This window comes from Bubalus kerabau, chromosome 1 (genome assembly GCF_029407905.1).
Source record: "Bubalus kerabau isolate K-KA32 ecotype Philippines breed swamp buffalo chromosome 1, PCC_UOA_SB_1v2, whole genome shotgun sequence".
In the NCBI taxonomy this organism is placed as follows: Eukaryota; Metazoa; Chordata; class Mammalia; order Artiodactyla; family Bovidae; genus Bubalus; species Bubalus kerabau.
In genome coordinates, this window is record NC_073624.1 from 54,191,267 (window position 1) to 54,209,200 (window position 17,934).

General features: G+C 40.3%; 1 protein-coding gene across 4 annotated transcripts in view; it reads right to left on the reverse strand.

Moving 5' to 3' along the window:
- Nucleotides 1-17,934, reverse strand: part of TXNRD1 (thioredoxin reductase 1) — a 64,292-nt gene that overhangs the window by 18,185 nt on the left and 28,173 nt on the right. For all 4 annotated transcript variants that reach the window (XM_055574963.1, XM_055574954.1, XM_055574958.1 and 1 more), the window contains 6 exons: nt 10,425-10,567; nt 9,924-10,039; nt 8,307-8,532; nt 6,559-6,651; nt 5,905-5,981; nt 4,296-4,452 (listed from right to left, as the gene is read on the reverse strand). In XM_055574963.1, the coding sequence (XP_055430938.1) occupies nt 4,296-4,452; nt 5,905-5,981; nt 6,559-6,651; nt 8,307-8,532; nt 9,924-10,039; nt 10,425-10,567 (812 nt within the window). The remainder of the gene's footprint in view (nt 1-4,295; nt 4,453-5,904; nt 5,982-6,558; nt 6,652-8,306; nt 8,533-9,923; nt 10,040-10,424; nt 10,568-17,934) is intronic.

Sequence of the window (17,934 nt, forward strand, 5' to 3'; positions counted from 1 at the left end):
TAATTTGAGGCTTGGAGAGGGGACAAAAGAGGAGGAAAGCAAAAACTTAACTGAATAGCTAAAAAAAATTCCAAATTTGATGAAAACTATGAACAGATAAATCCCCAAATCTTGATACACCATAAGCAGAATTATAAAGAAAAGCATGGCAAAGCATGCAATAATCAAATTGCTAAGAAACAGTGAAAGGGAAAATCTTAAGAGGAGCAAAGATAAAAATGATAGCATATTCTCCTATGCAACCAGAAGACAATGGGCAAATTATTAAAATACTTAAATAAACACTGTAAATCTGGAATTCTCTATTCAGCAAAAATATCTTCCAAAAAGTATAAAGTGAAGACATAATAAACTAAAACACAAACCAAAAACCCCACAAGGAATTCACCTTAAGCAGATGTGCATTAAATTAAATGATGGCAGAAAATAATGTATCAGATGGAAACCTGGATCCAAATTAAAGATATTTTTTCTCCTTGGTCCCAAAACTGTTTCCAGTTGGCTTAACTGACTATTGTGGCCTAACCTGAAAAATGTAGTCCTTTTTCTCAATACTTCTATTTGACTAATCAAGTTAATAAACTTTCAGAACACACTCCATCCTCAAATTGCAGAGATGTGTACTGTGGTTTCTCTCCAGTTCTGACAAAAAATATTTTTATATTTACTGTAAAACTGAGCTTACAAAGCAACATTTTAAGTAATAATAAAATTATTTCAAGTGTTTGAGAGCAATTCTAAAATCCAAGAGATCTATTGCTCCTTGGAGAAAACAGCTGGAGTGCCCATTCAGTTCAGTTCAGTTCAGTTGCTCAGTCGTGTCCAATTCTTTGGGCCTCCCTGTCCATAACCAACTCCCGGAGTCTACCCAAACCCATGTCCATTGAGTCGGTGATGCCATCCAACCATCTCATCCTCTGTCGTCCCCTTCTCCTCCCGCCTCTAATCTTTCCCAGCATCAGGGTCTTTTCAAATAAGTGCCCATTACAATCTTTTAAAGCTGGTACATGTGTCTTATCATCTGGCTTTTTAAAGAGCTTACTAGAATGTCCATCACCTACAGGTTGACTCACCTTTATGATCTGTTCTCTGTTTTTGAAATGATAAAAATATTTTTCTCCTTCCTCATGTTCCCAAAAATAACAGAATATTTAAGGGCAAATATGTTTAGCAACTTTGAAAATGACTTTAATCTACTGTTAAAAAGATTCATTTAAATTTTTTCAGTATACTTTCCACTTCATTTAGTACAAGTACCTCTGTATTAGTGGTAGTCTTTAAAGTCTTGAGACATCTTTTCTACCCTCATCACCTTTTATAATTGATACTTCCCAAATCTTCCTCATGTCTTTGTGTTAGTTGCTTGCTGCTGCTGCTAAGTCGCTTCAGTCGTGTCCAACTCTGTGCGACCCCACACACGGCAGCCCACCAGGCTTCCATGTCCCTGGGATTCTCCAGGCAAGGACACTGGAGTGGGTTGCCATTTCCTTCTCCAGTGCATGAAAGTGAAAAGTGAAAGTGAAGTCGCTCAGTCGTGTCCGACTCTAGCAACCCCATGGACTGCAGCCTGCCAGGCTCCTCCGTCCACGGGACCTTCCAGGCAAAAGTACTGGAGTGGGGTGCCATTGCCTTCTCCGTTAGTTGCTTAGTTGTGTCCAACTCTTTACGATCCCATGGACTGTAGCCTGCCAGAATCCTCTGTCCATAGACTTCTCCAGGCAAGAATACAACAGTGGGTTGCCATTCCCTTCTTCAGGCAATCTTCCCAACCCAGGGATTGAACCCTGGTTTCCTGTACTGCAGGTAGATTCTTTACCATTTCAGGCGTCTTTACGAGATGCATTTTCACGGTTAACACAGCAGTACCTACAAATCAGATATGGACTGGATTTTTGCCTTGGCTGCCTCCAAGCACTGTGACCTTGGACAGTTACCTAATTCCCTGTAACGTGTCATCAGTCTCTACAGCTGCTCTATAGTGGAATGAGCTGCGTGCATACACGGCATTGAGCACAGTGCCAGGCATGGACAAACAAAGCTGCTCTTTGTCCTCTTTTCTCCAAACACTCTTATAGGGCAATGAATACATGTTATCAATTTTGGAGGAAGACACAAACACCCATTATTCAATTTGGGTTCTCTTAAAATCCCACAACAGATTTAATTTAGGCAGGTGTTTATGTTAAGCTGAAGTTTTCAACAGACAGCTAGCTGCTCGTGCAGAAGGAAGGCAGGTGGATGTGGATCCATTAATGTTCTCAGATATATGGGAATGATATATTAATGCACACGGGACAAAATTAAAAGGATTACACAGTTCTTAAAACAATGTGTAATTTCCCCAAATACAATTAACCTAGGTATCTATTAGTATTGCAGTTTTGTTTACTATCCTTGACAGACTGACGAGATTTCAAACTCAGGGACTTAGCAACACTTGTTTATTTTCCTGTTCAGTAAAGTACTTGTCCTATTAGTTAGACTAAAAAACAGGGCATGAAAAAGGAACAAGAAAAAAGAGATGCTGATAAAAGCTGAAGGCACTTTAAGAAAGAATTTGCTGTACCTGGGAGATGCTAGAATATAGTACTCTGCTCAAACAAAGAAGTCTATGTCCAAAGTAGGTGGATTCACTGGATTTTTAAGAAAATCGGTGCGACAGTAATTCCACATTTATTTACTAGCAATTTTTTGCATATTTTCCCTCTGATTATTGGTATAAAATTTTTTTCCTTTTCACTTTAGGAAATCAAAAAGATAAAAAGGTCCAAAAAAAGAAATTAAACGCATCTCATTATATTTCTGAATTACCTTTTCTTGATTTACCATAAACTCAAAAACTCCGAAAGTATAAAAGACATAATTCATTTAAAGAGGCAGTTAAGTTTATTCCAAATAGTAATATGCTGCTGCTGCTAAGTCGCTCCAGCATGTCCGACTCTGTGCGACCTCATAGACGGCAGCCCACCAGGCTCCCCTGTCCCTGGGATTCTCCAGACTAGAACACTGGAGTGGGTTGCCATTTCCTTCTCCAATGCAGGAAAGTGAAAAGTGAAAGTGAAGTCGCTCGGTTGTGTCCGACTCTTTGCGACCCCATGGACTATGAACCAACTTCTATTCCCTGAATGATCAGACAACCTTGTATTAAAAACTCTTTTCAATCCTGTTAATCTTAAAATATTAAGATTTATTATACTACAATCCAAACTAACCCCATATACATTCAAAATGCTTGTCACAAATTTTATTAGCAGTATTCTTTGAGGCTCCATTGCTATAACCTAACTAAATCAACCTATGATGATTTATGCACAAGGAAAATGGAGAGTGACTAAATTCTTTACCATCCTTTTTTAAAAAATAATTTCCAGAATCCTTTTAAAAAAATAATTAGGAAGGGAACATTGATAATAATTAGGGGCAGGGGATATATAGAAAATCTCTATGGTGGTGGTGGTGGTTAAGTTACTCAGTTGTGTCCAACTCTTCCCACCCCATAGACTGCGGCCCACCAGGGTCCTCTGTGCATGGGATTCTCCAGGCAAGAATACTGGAGTGGGTTGCCATTTCCTTCTCCAGGAGACCTTCTTGACCCAGGAACTGAGCCCACGTCTCCTATATTGCAGAAAGATTCTTTACCGCTGAGCCACCAAACTTCTTCTCGATTTTGCTGTGAAGTTAAAACTGTTCTTTGAAGAATGTCTTAAAAAATTAATTGAGCATATTTATTCTTTTCTTGTCATCTAGTCTCATAAGATACAAATAAGAGTTTTAATTTCCTCCACTGACTTAAAATCACTTTAGAACATTCATATAACACATTCAACATTCCAAGAGCAGGAGATCTATTTTTATAAAGGATGGGGGAATAAAGCCTGAATATCACTTCAAACAGCTCTGAAGACTGATATTATTTACTTACATTCTCAAATCCTTTTATAGCCTAGTCAGGTGCCATAAACAGATTTAGAACATTATACACCAATTGGTAATAATGAATGGATGTAAGATGCAACTATTAGGAATTTACAGAACATAACAGGGCTGAAACTTGATTTACTCAAGCTCATTTTACTCCTCGTTTGATTCTGAGAGTGACAATGTCCATAATAAATCACAAAGGTAGAGAGGTCGTAACAATGTCTTGCCTGGAATAGTTACTAAAGCACATATGGGAATGCCATCATCAAAATAACTAAATTATTCAAGACCTGGAAAACTTGACCACCAGCTTACCCAGAGCACCAGGAGGACCACTGCGAACAGCATCTCGTGTTGACAGCCCCAGCACTCACCTTGACAGAGGAGCCACCATACAGCCTCTGAGCCAGCAGCCTTCCTGCCTGGATGGCCACGGGGGTGAGCTCCAGCTTCCCCTCCAATATATCACCGATGGCATAGATGTAAGGCACGTTGGTTTGCTCTTCCTCTGTGACAGGTATTTTTCCAGTCCTGCAAATTCATTCAGTTAAAAGCACTATCCATTACCACTGTTAATAAGTCCAACAAAATCCCCTTTCTCCCAAAGAAACCCAAAATCGGGAGTCTGGCTGAGGGTGATGTTCTAATGTATTACCAAAACAACAACAACAAAGTTCAGAGGAGCCAAAAGCTTAGACATTCTAGCTATTTTGAAAATCAAAGGAATAAGAAAATTATTAAGAAACCGTGGGATGGGAAAAGTAGAACACAGTGGTTAAGAACAAAGGAGGATTCTGAACTGCAGTAACTAGGTCTGTTAGTTATTACCTCTGTGATCTTGGGAGGGCTATTTAACATCTCTAAGCCCCATTTTCCCACCTATAAATGGGGATGATGATAATGGGAATAACAGAAGAAAAAAATATCATCATCTACCTAAAGGGGTTGTGAGAACTGAATGAGAAATGTGTACAAAACATTTAGCACAGCAGTCCATGGACCCTGGTAAGTACAGAATAAATGTGAGCTATTAATATTAAATAAAATCTAAACCTTGGTCCCACGTGCACACAGGCAAGTAGGTTTTCAAGATGGTGGAACACTTGGTCCACTAAATCTTATCAGACAGACCTCCTTAACTCCCTTGTCTCTCCAACCCAAGGGGGAAAAGAATAAAACAAAAATCCTCATATTAAGATTAAGAAATCTCTTCTGAATAAATGTTCCTCCTGTAAGAAGGAAGGGAGGTAGGGGGTGGTAGTCGGGACTCTCTATTTTCAATTTCCAAGGCACCTAGCCTTTCACAGCACTTGTTTTCAAATGGATGTAGGAAAGGTGATACTGGGAAAATATCCCATGCCCCTTCCAGAAGCAGAAAACAGTCTCAATTATCCAGAGCAGTGGTACAGTGCAAAGGATTTTAGCTAATAAAACAGCAAAGTTTTCGTATTTGCAGCTGTCACTAGAAACGTAGTGACCACTCTAGTGATTCTAAGACTTGGTAGCTTTAAACCTGGTTCAAATCTGCATATTCAATGAAGCTTTTAAAGCATGTAACTGCAATTCAGTGAGGGGTTGGATCTTTTACTGTACATATACACATTAAAGAAACAAAATTAAAGCCAGTGCATCTTTCATTTAGATTTCGAAAAAGGGGGAGAAAAAAAAAGACAAACAGGAAAGACGGTGATAAGCACTGAATGAAGAGTCCTCTAAGCTTAAAAAGGGAATGCTCCAACTGTGGTAAAAACTAACTTTAAAAATCTAAAACTCCAAGGACTTCTCTGGCGGTCCGGTGGTTAAGACGCCATGCTTCCACTTTAGGGAGCCAGGGTTCCATCCCTGGTCAGGGAATTAAGATCCCACGTGCTGCATGGCCAAACAAAAGAGAAACCAAACAAACACCTAAAACTTCACTACTAAGGAACCTTATAAATCACTGAAATAGTATTTAATAAAACATAATAAAAATTCTTTTCTTACTTTTCATTTATCTTTACCCCCACGTTTTCTAAGCCAATTTTTCTCGTGCAAGCATCTCTTCCTATTGCCAGCAATACCTGAAAAATCATTAATATATAGTGACTGTTAATAAAAAGGCTGTGCATGAGTTATTTCATCAGATTTTTTTCCATTAAGCCAATCTGATTCATTTTCCAGACCTGGAAAAAAATATTCTATTAAGAAAAAAATGCCAAGAGTTTAAACAAATCAAAATCATTTAAATTAAATCTTCTAAACATGATATAGTAAGAAGCTGTACACATTTCTTAGGAAAAAGGGAATTAACAATTCCTTAGTAAATTTAGCCAAGTATAGAGACAAAGCATAGCCTGCCACTGAAGTTTGTTTTTTTTTAAAGTGGTGGGCTGGGGAAATACAAGAACATGAGACAGAGAAATTCTAGCTCATTTTAACACGCTAATACTTTTCAATAACCATTTGATAAATAATATTTAAGTTACAGTAGAAAAAATTTAAATCCATCCCTGTACCAAAACAAATTATAATATCGTAAGTAATAAAGGTGTCTTAGAATAGGAACAGAACCAGCAGTTTAGAAACAGCAACCCAGCAAATATAGCATAAGCATATGATTTGCTTTCTAATGAAGTACGACCGAGGTCCATTCCTTACCGTATTATACTCTCCTTCGATGGTTTGGTCACTATTAGTGGATTTAGCTATCACTCTCAGTCGGCCTGGTGTCCCTGCTTCAATTTGTTCAACCTATGAAAGCGATACAAGGTTTTACTCCACAATAAGACACATGTCAATATCAAGGTGGATAATTTTGTCCTCTCCTATCTGGTTAACCCAAAGTTAAAATACAAAATCTGGCTTGTAAGGTCTTTTATGTCCCATCTCCCTCACATCAACATCTTTAGGACGACATGAGATTCTTTTATTTATTCCCTTCTTTCTCATTGCTTACTGTTTGTTAGAGGGGCTTTCCTTCAAATAATTCTCAAATAGAATAAAATTCAGAGACAAATCAGCAAAGAAAAAAGCCAGAGAAAGCACACTACAATCTCTGAGGAAAAAATTTAAAAAGTTAGTTGCTTAGTCATGTCCAACTCTCTGTGACCCCATGGACTGTAGCTACTAGGCTTTCCTGTCCATGGAATTCTCCAGGCAAGAATACTGGAGTGGAAAGACATTCTCTTCTCCAGGGGATCTTCCTGACCCAGGGATTGAACCTGGGTCTCTTGCCTTGCAGGAAGATTCTTTACTGTCTGAGCCACCAGGAAAGCCCACAATCTTTAAATCACCCTGGTATACTGAGCAGAATGTTATGTACACAGACACAGGCTTATTTCAGTAGGGACAGTCCACCATGTTCCCAAAGGGCCTACGACATCCAAAATGTTCAGAGATTAGAAAGGAAGATGCTACTTTTTATCAGTACAGCATATATACACAGCTGTTTCTTCTAATCACAGTCCTAATGCTAGTAGAATTCTCATGAGAACCGTGAGATGGATGTTATCAATTATCATTTCACAAAATAAAGTGAGGCTTGGAGCAGTCATTCTCCCAGAGTCACATGGCAAGAAACTGGCAGAACAGGATTTGAACTCAGGTCTTTCTAATCCCCACACTTATACTGTTATTTACCAGCATCAAGAGATTCATGCTCCCACAAAAAAACCCCAAGTTACTAGCCCATTAAGCAATTTAAAAAATAACAACTAAAATTCCTTAAACAATATTACAATAAAACTCCTTAATTTAAGCAATATCAGCTCATCCTTACTTGCCCTACAGGAATCTGTTAGAGATATGTCAAGTGATCGATTCTGTCACTCTTGTGTATCAGAACATTTGTGGTTAACAAGTACCGAATTTGGCATATTATTCAGCACTTTCAGAAGAACCGAAAAGAAGATTAAATAAGCAAAACAAGGCCAGCTGACATAACAAAATTGGATAATCATTTCCAGGGAAACAAGAATACAGTACATCTGTGGACTCTACTGTATACTAAGGAGAAACGTCTTTGAAAGAAAGAAAAAAAATCAGTCTAGTCTTAAACTCTTATTTAAATCACTGGTGTTTATGACAAAAACAAGTATTAATATAACAGGTCAAAGATAATAATATAATGGAACACATAAAGCAAAGCATTTCAACAGAAGAGAATAAAAGATGGTAAAGTTGAAAGGGGAAGGAAATCATTAATCTGCAATTAAGAACAAAGCTATTTAGGTGGTAGGACCTATTTAGGTAGAAATAGTATATATACCTAAATTACACAGTTGAGGAATGACGATATCCCCAATGGTTCATAATGCTGAAAGGAGGCTTCTTCCCTCACCCACCCCAACTCTCTCACCTTTTAATCTGAGTATAGAATCAACAAACCTCCAGGCAACCCCACTTACTTTTATTGGTACAAACTGTCTTATGAACTTGATACCATGTTCTTGCATATGTTCACCAATTTTGTTGGCCATGTCCTGGTCAAATCCTCTTAGGAGAATGGATCGTACCATAACAGTGACGTCTAAACCAATACCAGCAAGAAATCCAGCACATTCCAAAGCAACATAGGATGCTCCGACCACCAGGGTCTTACCCGGGCAATAAGGTAGAGAGAAAAGATCATCACTGAAAAAAAAAAAGTTTTTTTTTAAGGAAGAAAAGAACAGAAAAATGTCCATATGTGTATAATGACCCAAATTCAAGTGGGTATTTTTACTTTCTTAAGAACAAGACATTTTTAGGACTAAAACCATCCTGATTAGCTACACACATAATATTTGAGGAATTTTTACAAGGTCTCAGACACTCTCCTTTCTCACCACTCAACTGCTGTGGGAGCAGCTCGAGCTTCCATGGGTGAGCACAGCAAACCATAGCAACTCTGACACTAGTCCAACTCCCAAACAAGCTTATTTTGTACTATTTGGAGTAATCCTCCACTTATGTGTTTAAAATCGCACATGTGCAAACCCAAACCCCCACCCTCGTCCCACCACTCCAGCTCTCTCTGAGGTGGAAAACCTGTGTTACTTTTCCTCAACCACCACACCAATCACCAACGGTGGGGAGAGAGGTGGAGAAAAGCTGTCAACGTGTGGGTTTTGTAATATAAAAACCATTCAATGTAAAGCCTGACAAAATCTTCTAGCAGAGTGAGGAGGACACCAGACATAAGAGATCCTAAAAGTATTATTGGTAGATGAGTTTTTTAAAATATGACAAGGGAGTTCATCTAAGACAGTGAAAACGAGAGATGCCAACTGAGCTACCCCCAGGCAAAGGTTCACAGGATAAACTCATATTACAAAGGAAAAAAGCCTAAAAATAAATAGTTATAACATGATCAGAAAATAAAAAACTCCTGGGAAAAGAGCATCCAAGGAGACATATTTATCAACAATCTATCTTAATAACATCGTAATTCAAAACTACTGAACAATAATGTCACCAGTATTTCCACTTGATGGGCAAAAATAAGCCGCACAGCAAAACCTTGCCTGACTCACTGATTTCAGAAGGTCCCTCTGCACTGACCCTGCACCCATTCAAATGGCAAAGAGTAAGGAAAAACTAGGGTTGAGAAACCTAAATGGCCTGTTATCCTCTAAGTTGTATAGTATCTACATAAAGGGTAATATGTAATCCTAATTTTGCAAGGGAAAAAAAAAAAAAGTAGAGACATATGTATCAATTATTTTCCAAAGTATCTGTAAATATCCATCTGGGTTTTACATAGTATACATTTATAAGACATACTCACATACATATAAATTTCCAGTATAAATATTACAAGCATAATCTACATATGAGTAGAGATATTAACTCTGGGTGATAAAATGACCAATGTTTATAATCCTGAATTTTTTTAATGTTCTCTGGTTTAAAATTTTTTCCTCTTTTCCCTAATTCCCTGTTCCTTTGGGCAAAAATGTCGTGAAAAACTTAAGTTCTAGGAAAAGGATTTGAAGAAAACAGAAAAAGCAGAAATCCTCTTTTCTCCCCCAATTTGTCCTTACCTGCTGATACAGTATTCTTTGTCACCGGGGATACCCAAATAACGCGGCCTTTCACCAGTGGCAATGAGAAATCTCTCTGCTGAGTAAATCTTCTCTTTGCCTTTGTTATTTGTTGCCTACAAAGGAACCAATATACCAATTTTTAATAATTTATTATCCTTTAGAATTGTCAACATTGTAATTCAAAAGGCTGTTAACTACAGTGACCAATTTGATCTTCCTAACAATTTGCTAATGCAGTGAGAGGTTGCTCAAGGGCACAATGCTAGGAAGCAGACATAGAGCCAAGATTCAAATCCTGCTAATCTGGCCCCAAACCCCAGTCCTCTTATTCTTCACACCACCACAAGAGAAAGCCCCTACGTGACCACAAAATCACGCAACTGGACGGTCTGGGTCACTAATGTTTTTATTAGGATAATCACCTTCACTTTTCCTCCCCCAACAAAAGCTTAAAGATACAAAACCAAAAAAAACCTTCTTAGGCAGTCACACGCTTACCTTAATCCTGTGAGGCCCCACAAACTCTCCGTACGCGTTCTCGTAGGTGACCTTTTTCTCCCGCAGAGCCACGCGGTAGCCCCAGTTGAGAGAACCAATGTGGTTCTGGACCGCCTCTGTCATTCGCTCCCAGTCATGTTTAACTGCACGAGAAAGACAGACACCACACTCAGCTTCTCAACCACCTGACCAGTACCAGTTCCCAGGAACTGGTCTGAAACAGCAAGACCTTCATTTCAAGCACATAACAACCTTTTCAAGTATTTTCTCCCTTTAGAAAACTACCAAACAATTAATTAGTATAAAAATCCTGGAAATTTTTAAGACTAAAATAACTATACCCAAACTTTTTTCTTCTTTATCTAGAAACAAACAGGAATTTTACCTTGGACTATGAACACTGACTGCTGGGTCAGTGGGGTGCGTAAGTAAAAGACCTAGGATTTGGAATGTATATCCATCTCCAAGGGACTCTGATGTAGCCAGGTTTGGAGTACTAATAAGCTGGAAACAGTGTCTGGACCAGAGGCTGGCAAATTAAGGCCCCAGCAGTGAAACTCAGCCACCACCCCCTCTATACATGAAGCTTTTCTAAAATCCAGCCACGATCATTTACTTCCATAGCTGAGCAGTTCTGACACAGGCCACAAGGCCCACAAAGCCTAAAATATTTACTATGTGGCCCTTTATAGAAGTGTGCCGATCCCTGGTCCAGACAGAAGTTTAACAGTCTGCTTCATTATCTCCCAAACCTCCTATCTCACCAAAGAGGAAGATTCTTAAAATTCTATCATAAAATTAATTCTTTGAGCAAAGGCACTAATACTGAATTTCAATGGACAAAAACAAATCCTGTCATTCATTCATTAACAACTTCAACAATGACTGAAAAAATAGGACACAGGTAAAATCTACTCTGGTGGTAGAAGAAGGCAGGTTCTGGGCAAGCTGTGGTTTGGAAGGAGGAAGAAGAGAATCAACACAAATTGAAAGCCTCTGACACAGAAATGAGCAGTCTGAGTCCTAGAGTCAGGGTTAAGTAGCTTGGTTCAGGCAAGAAGTACTAGAATCAATTCTATGGGTACCAGCAGCCGGCCTCTGGAAGTGGGAATGACAACACAAAAACTGGTTTGTGGCCTCCCAGAGAACAGATTATAGGGATTCAATTCATAGAATCAAAAAATGTCTGGAAAAACTGGAGCAAAGCTTCAGATATGAGTTCAGCTGGGGTGGGGGAACTTTGGAGGCCACTGTGGTCATGAGGCCAGGTGGACCAGGTGCTAGGGCCCAGCAGATGTTACAGAGAGCCTCGACCAGCCTGTCTGTCTGATGTCCATCCACCACCATGGAAATATGAGACAGGACTCTCTGTTTCCCCACAAGGAATGGAAGAGAATAGTATTAACTCACTCCCATGTGCCAATCATCCATATTTAACAATTACCAACATTTAACCAATCTCATTACATAACACGTCTTCTTCTTAACTAAAATATTTTAGGCAAATCCCAGATGTGGTTTTATCAGTGGTGGTTTTATTGGTAGTGGTTTTGGTTGTTACTCTGATGCAACTAGGAATCAAGATTGCCAGGAGAAATATCAATAACCCCAGATATGCAGATGACACAACCCTTATGGCAGAAAGCAAAGAAGAACTAAAGAGCCTCTTAATGAAAGTAAAAGAGGAGAGTGAAAAAGTTGGCTTAAAGCTCGACATTCAGAAAACTAAGATCATGGCATCTGGTCCCATCACTTCATGGCAAATAGATGGGGAAACAGTGGAAACAGTGTCAAGACTTTATTTTTTGGGCCCCAAAATCACTGCAGATGGTGACTGCAGCCATGAAATTAAAAGATGCTTGCTCCTTGGAAGAAAAGCCATGCCCAGCCTAGATAGCATATTAAAAAGCAGAGACATTACTTTGCCAACAAAGGTCCGTCTAGTCAAAGCTGTGGTTTTTCCAGTAGTCATGTATGGATATGAGAGTTGGACTATAAAGAAAGCTGAGCACCAAAGAATTGATGCTTTTGAACTGTGGTGTTGGAGAAGACTCTTGAGAGTCCCTTGAACTGCAAGGAGATCCAACCAGTCAATCCTAAAGGAAATCAATCCTGAATATTCATTGGAAGGACTGATGCTGAAGCTGAAACTCCAATACTTTGGCCACCTGATGCAAAGAACTAACTCCTTGGAAAAGACCCTGATACTGGGAAAGACTGAAGGCAGGAGGAGAAGGGGATGACAGAGGATGAGATGGTTGGATGGCCTCGCCAACTCGATGGCCATGAGTCTGAGCAAGCTCCGGGGGTTGGTGATGGACAGAGAAGCCTGACGTGCTGCAATCCATGGGGTGTCAAATAGTCGGACATGTCTGAGAGACTGAACTGACTGACACAGGGATGTCCAGTGACGCTAACTATCCTCTACCTTGGTTCCTTACAAATAGGAGCTGTCCAGCACAGCGTGCTAATAACACGCCCAGGGAGGAACAAGATCAAAGGCAGAATTCACTCTGAAATTTTACAGTGGTAGAAGTACTAAGTGGATTCTGCTCTGCCAATCTTACAAGAGATACCATATTCGAAAAGAAGACACAGTTGGGATTAAGTACCTGTACAAAAAAATTACTTCAATGACAGAAATTCCATGATTAGACCTAATTCAACACTAATTCTATTGTTAGGGACAAACTTTGTAACTGTTAGGCCCCATGTGATATCCAAACTCCTCAAACCCCTTTTCTCTACCTAAGTCCCTTCATCCTCGGGTATAGTAGGCAGGCACCAATCTCTAGTGTGGTTATGCTCAGGCAGAAGAAATGAAAAAAGCTGCAGCCCACTACTTTGGGATTTAGCATCAAGATACTCTAGCTGCTCCTATGGTCCTGGTCTTGCATTTCATTCTGAGAACTGAGTTTCAGTCTCACAAAATCAAAATTCCTACTTTACATACTGCTGGTGGTAACTGGATTCCTGTTGGACTGTGGGTGGTTACATGAGCAGAACCCCAGTTCTCTAGGGCTGCCCTGCTTTCCAGTAATTCCCCAAATCCCCCACCTTCCTGCATTCCCATATACCACGTGGACACTCCCCATTCCTAAACAGCCCACCCACTGGCACAGCCCAGCATCTCCCCCAGGCCTCCCGATTCCACTGGCCTGGTCAACCAGTGGTACCCTAAGGCTGACCCTCTGCAATGCTGATTCCAGCTACCTAGGCAAGGACTGTACTTCACCTGGGTGCGCCCTTATGCCCATCCTGGCAACTGGGTCTTAAGCCAATTCTCTCATGCTCCTGAACCGCCCCTTACTACTATACACCCCTAGGTTCGACAACGGTATTCAGACTAACAGAGCTACTAGCATCCTTTCATCTTCATTGCACCTGCTCACTTATGCCTCAAATACCCTGAAGGGGCACAAATTCCTTCCAGTATATACACAGGGAAATGAAGGATGGATGGATGACCTGCCCACAGCTACACGGTAACTCACAGCAGCACAGACATACTGTACGTGAACCGTCAGCTGAGCATGGTAGGAGAAAACATGCATCCTGAAACTCTGCAAGCCCCAACTGCAAACCAATAATTGTACTTTCTCTCTAAGGACAATGGGATCCTAAAACTTCACAAATGCTCAATTTTTTAAAAGGTACATTTAATTCTTGAGCACAAGAGAATTCAAACAGATATATCTGAAGAAAATACGAAGCCAGTAAATCTTCCAGAAAGGACCAATTCCTCCAGTTTACATAACTGAGCTCATGTAATTTTTCTCTTATCACAGTCTCATCTTGGAGCTTTTAGGAGAAGAGCAGAGCGCAGGCTAAGTCCTGGACAAGTCACCCCCCTCCCCCCGCCTCCCACCCCATTACAGGCAGATTCAGCTGTGCTGCCTGGTCCAGGTCCAAAGGGCCTTTCCTCCCTCACCAGGCTCAGAGCTATTTGCAGTATCAGAGAAGACAGTCTTCCAAGAAAATAGAAGCACTGTTCTTTGGTCAAGGGCATGAGATTAGATGTGTTTCTGTTTGAAAATGCAAAATAAGCATTCACGCCTCATCTCCTGGGAACACAGAGCAACAGCCTCTAGCAGCTTCTCATTTGAAAAATGTACCTCCAGTTTCTTTCTTCCTCAAAGATCTAATGATAAAGTGCTTGTGTAAGTCCACTGTATCCTTCACCACCAACATTTTAGCACAAAAAGGAGGGAGGCGATGACTGCTCCCTGGGTGGTGGATCCTGGCAGGCCCGGCCAGCCACTCCCACAGCACCCAGCTCTGGTCCCCACAGAGCAGCCAAAATTTGCTTCAGAAGGCACAAGGAGTAATGAGAAAGACAACAATAAAGAAGCCACCACGCTTCCACTTAGGAAGAGGGAAGAGATTTAAATAGAGGGCACATCTCCCGTCAGAGACTTTGGGATTACTGTCCCTGACATAGATCTACAAGAGGTGGATGGTATAAAAATACAAAGATATATATTTCTATCTTAAAATCTGGAAAAGGGGAAGAAACACGAAAGAGCTAAAACTGTTAAATTAGTTGAATAAAATAACTTCTGTAGAGATACACAAGTAAGATAACTTTTGAGTTGGTTTATGTTTTAAAATTCAGAAAGCTCCTGCTGATTTTACTGTGCAGAGCTGCAGTTCACTGGTAGTGGCTGCTTTATCACCTCATCTCTGTACATTTATTAGTTTCTTATGTACTTCAGAAATACAGTCAATGTAAATAAGTAAAGCCAGTTCTTATTATTGTTACGTGACAACTATAAACTTTTCTTTTGCTGGAAAGAAGATCTGTCAATTCACCAAGTTATATTTCATCACTCATTTGATTACTGAACTTATTAGAATTATACTTTGCTGACCCTGTTATTAAAATTTATTCTGCAGAGGCCTATACTTATCTCTTAAAGATTCTAAAGACCTGTTACATGTACTTTCCTACCTTTCTTACCAAACTAAGCTATTCTGTTCCACCTACTTCATTTTTCTTGAGTTGACAGTTTAAAGCTAACATCAACTACATACCAATTTAAGTATGAGACCTTCCATGAATGAACAACATTTTAATGACCATGAGTTGTATCTCCCCAGAACTATTATTAAAATTTAAGGGCCACTGACATTCACTATGAAGAAGAAGACACTATATAGAAATTATATTACCGCATAAATCAAAATTTGCTTGGAACAACCATGCATTTTCCATCAAACTCTAGACTTTTTCAAATTAGTATTCTTGTTACATGCCCTTCTCTTTGAGGGAAATAAATTGGTTCAAACATACAAATTTCTAAAGATCCATAGATGTTTCTCTACAACCCATTAAACAAAGAACCAAGAAAAGTGCCGGGCAGAGTCTACTCCAATTGGCTGACACTCTGAAGGGAAAAATTAGAAGAAGAAGGTCCAGGAGGAAGGGACCGAAACTAAGGCTGGCAGGTATTTTAATCACATTCTCAGGAAAATATGGACAAGCATGTTGTGTGGTTTCTAGCTAGAAACTGTTGAGGAAATAGGACAGCGCTAGCCTCATGTTGCTCTTTTTATGGAACAGACTGGAAATTCCTGGACACCATAGCTACCTTGGAGGCAGTACAATTAGTTAGAGGAGTGTGGGCTAGAAGCTAGACACATCCTCCTAGCTCTGTGACGTTAGGCAAAGAACCTTATTCTAACCTGGTGGCCATGCAAGGGAGCTGAAAGTGCTCACGTCTGCTTCCTGGGGCCTGTTACCTAGGAGTGACCCAGATATTTTCTGCATTTATTCCCCGTTTCCCATGCTTAGATGGTAAAGCGTCTGCCTACAATGAGGGAGACCCGGGTTCAATCCCTGGGTCGGGAAGATCTCCTGGAGAAGGCAATGGCAACCCACTCCAGTATTCCTGCCTGGAAAATCTCATGGATGGAGAAGCCTGGGGGGCTATAGTCCATGGGGTTGCAAAGAGTCGGACATGACTGAGCAACTTTGCTTTACTTTACTTTTACTGTATCTAAAAAGCCTTTGACCAAAAAAAAAAAAAAAAGCCTTTGACTTTGTGGACCACAACTCTGGAAAATTCTTAAAGAGATGGGAACATCAGACCATTTGAACTGCCTCTTGAGAAATCTGTATGCAGGCCAGGAAGCAACAGTTAGAACTGGACATGGAACAACAGACTGGTTCCAAATAGGAAAAGGAGTACGTCAAGGCTGTATATTGTCACCCTGGTTATTTAACTTATATGCAGAGTACATCATGAGAAACACTGGGCTGGAAGAAGCACAAGCTGGAATCAAGTTTGCTGGGAGAAATATCAATAACCTCAGATATGCAGATGACACAACCCTTATGGCAGAAAGCAAAGAAGAACTAAAGAGCCTCTTGATGAAAGTGAAAGAGGAGAGTGAAAAAGTTGGCTTAAAGCTCAACATTCAGAAAACTAAGATCATGGCATCTGGCCCCATCACTTCATAGCAAATAGATGGGGAAACAATGGATGGAAACAGTGACAGACTTTATTTTTGGGGGGTCCAAAATCATAGCAGATGGTGACTGCAGCCATGAAATTAAAAGACGCTTGATTCTTGGAAGAAAAGCTATGACAAACCTAGACAGCATATTAAAAAGCAGAGACATTACTTTGCCAACAAAGGTCCGTCTAGTCAAAGCTATGGTTTTCCCAGTAGTCATGTATAGATGTGACAATTGGACTATAAAGAAAGCTGAGCGCCAAAGAATTGATGCTTTTGAACTGTGGTGTTGGAGAAAACTCTTGAGAGTCCCTTGGACTGCAAGGAGGTCAAACTAGTTCATCCTAAAGGAAATCAGTCCTGAATATTCATTGGAAGGACTGATGCTGAAGCTGAAATGCCAATACTTTGGCCACCTGATGCGAAGAACCGACTCACTGGAAAAGACCCTGATGCTGGGAAAGACTGAAGGCAGGAGGAGAAGGGGATGACAGAGGATAACATGGTTGGATGGCATCACTGACTCAATGGACATGAATTTGAGTAAACTCCAGGGGTTGGTGATGGACAGGGAGGCCTGGTGTGCTGCGGGGTCACAAAGAGTCGGACACAACTGAGCGACTGAACTGAATTGTATTTAATCCTCACCACACAGGCAGTAAACAGCAAAGTCAGAATTACCACCCGCATCTGTCTACTCTAATAACCTATACTTCAATGATGTGAAGAAAGGATCTTATCCCTGGGAGCCCCAGGGAATGAAGTCTCCCTGAGAATACTGGTAAAGAGTATGTGTGGAAGGACAGGGGTGGATTACAGATCTTATGAGAGTGGTTAGCAAATAAAATGAGTGGTTCTTGGGTTTTCCTCCCAAAGACCCAGAAGGGAAATTCGAGTGTGGCCTGCAGACTGCACATAGAACTTGCCCCTTTTGGGGAGAGAATGGTGAGGAGAGGTACACACATACCAAGGTCAAAAGCTCTGAGTACTTGCTTCTACAACAGCTCCCAAAACCCTGGTCCTCTAGAGGAGTTGCCACTGAAGCCATGAG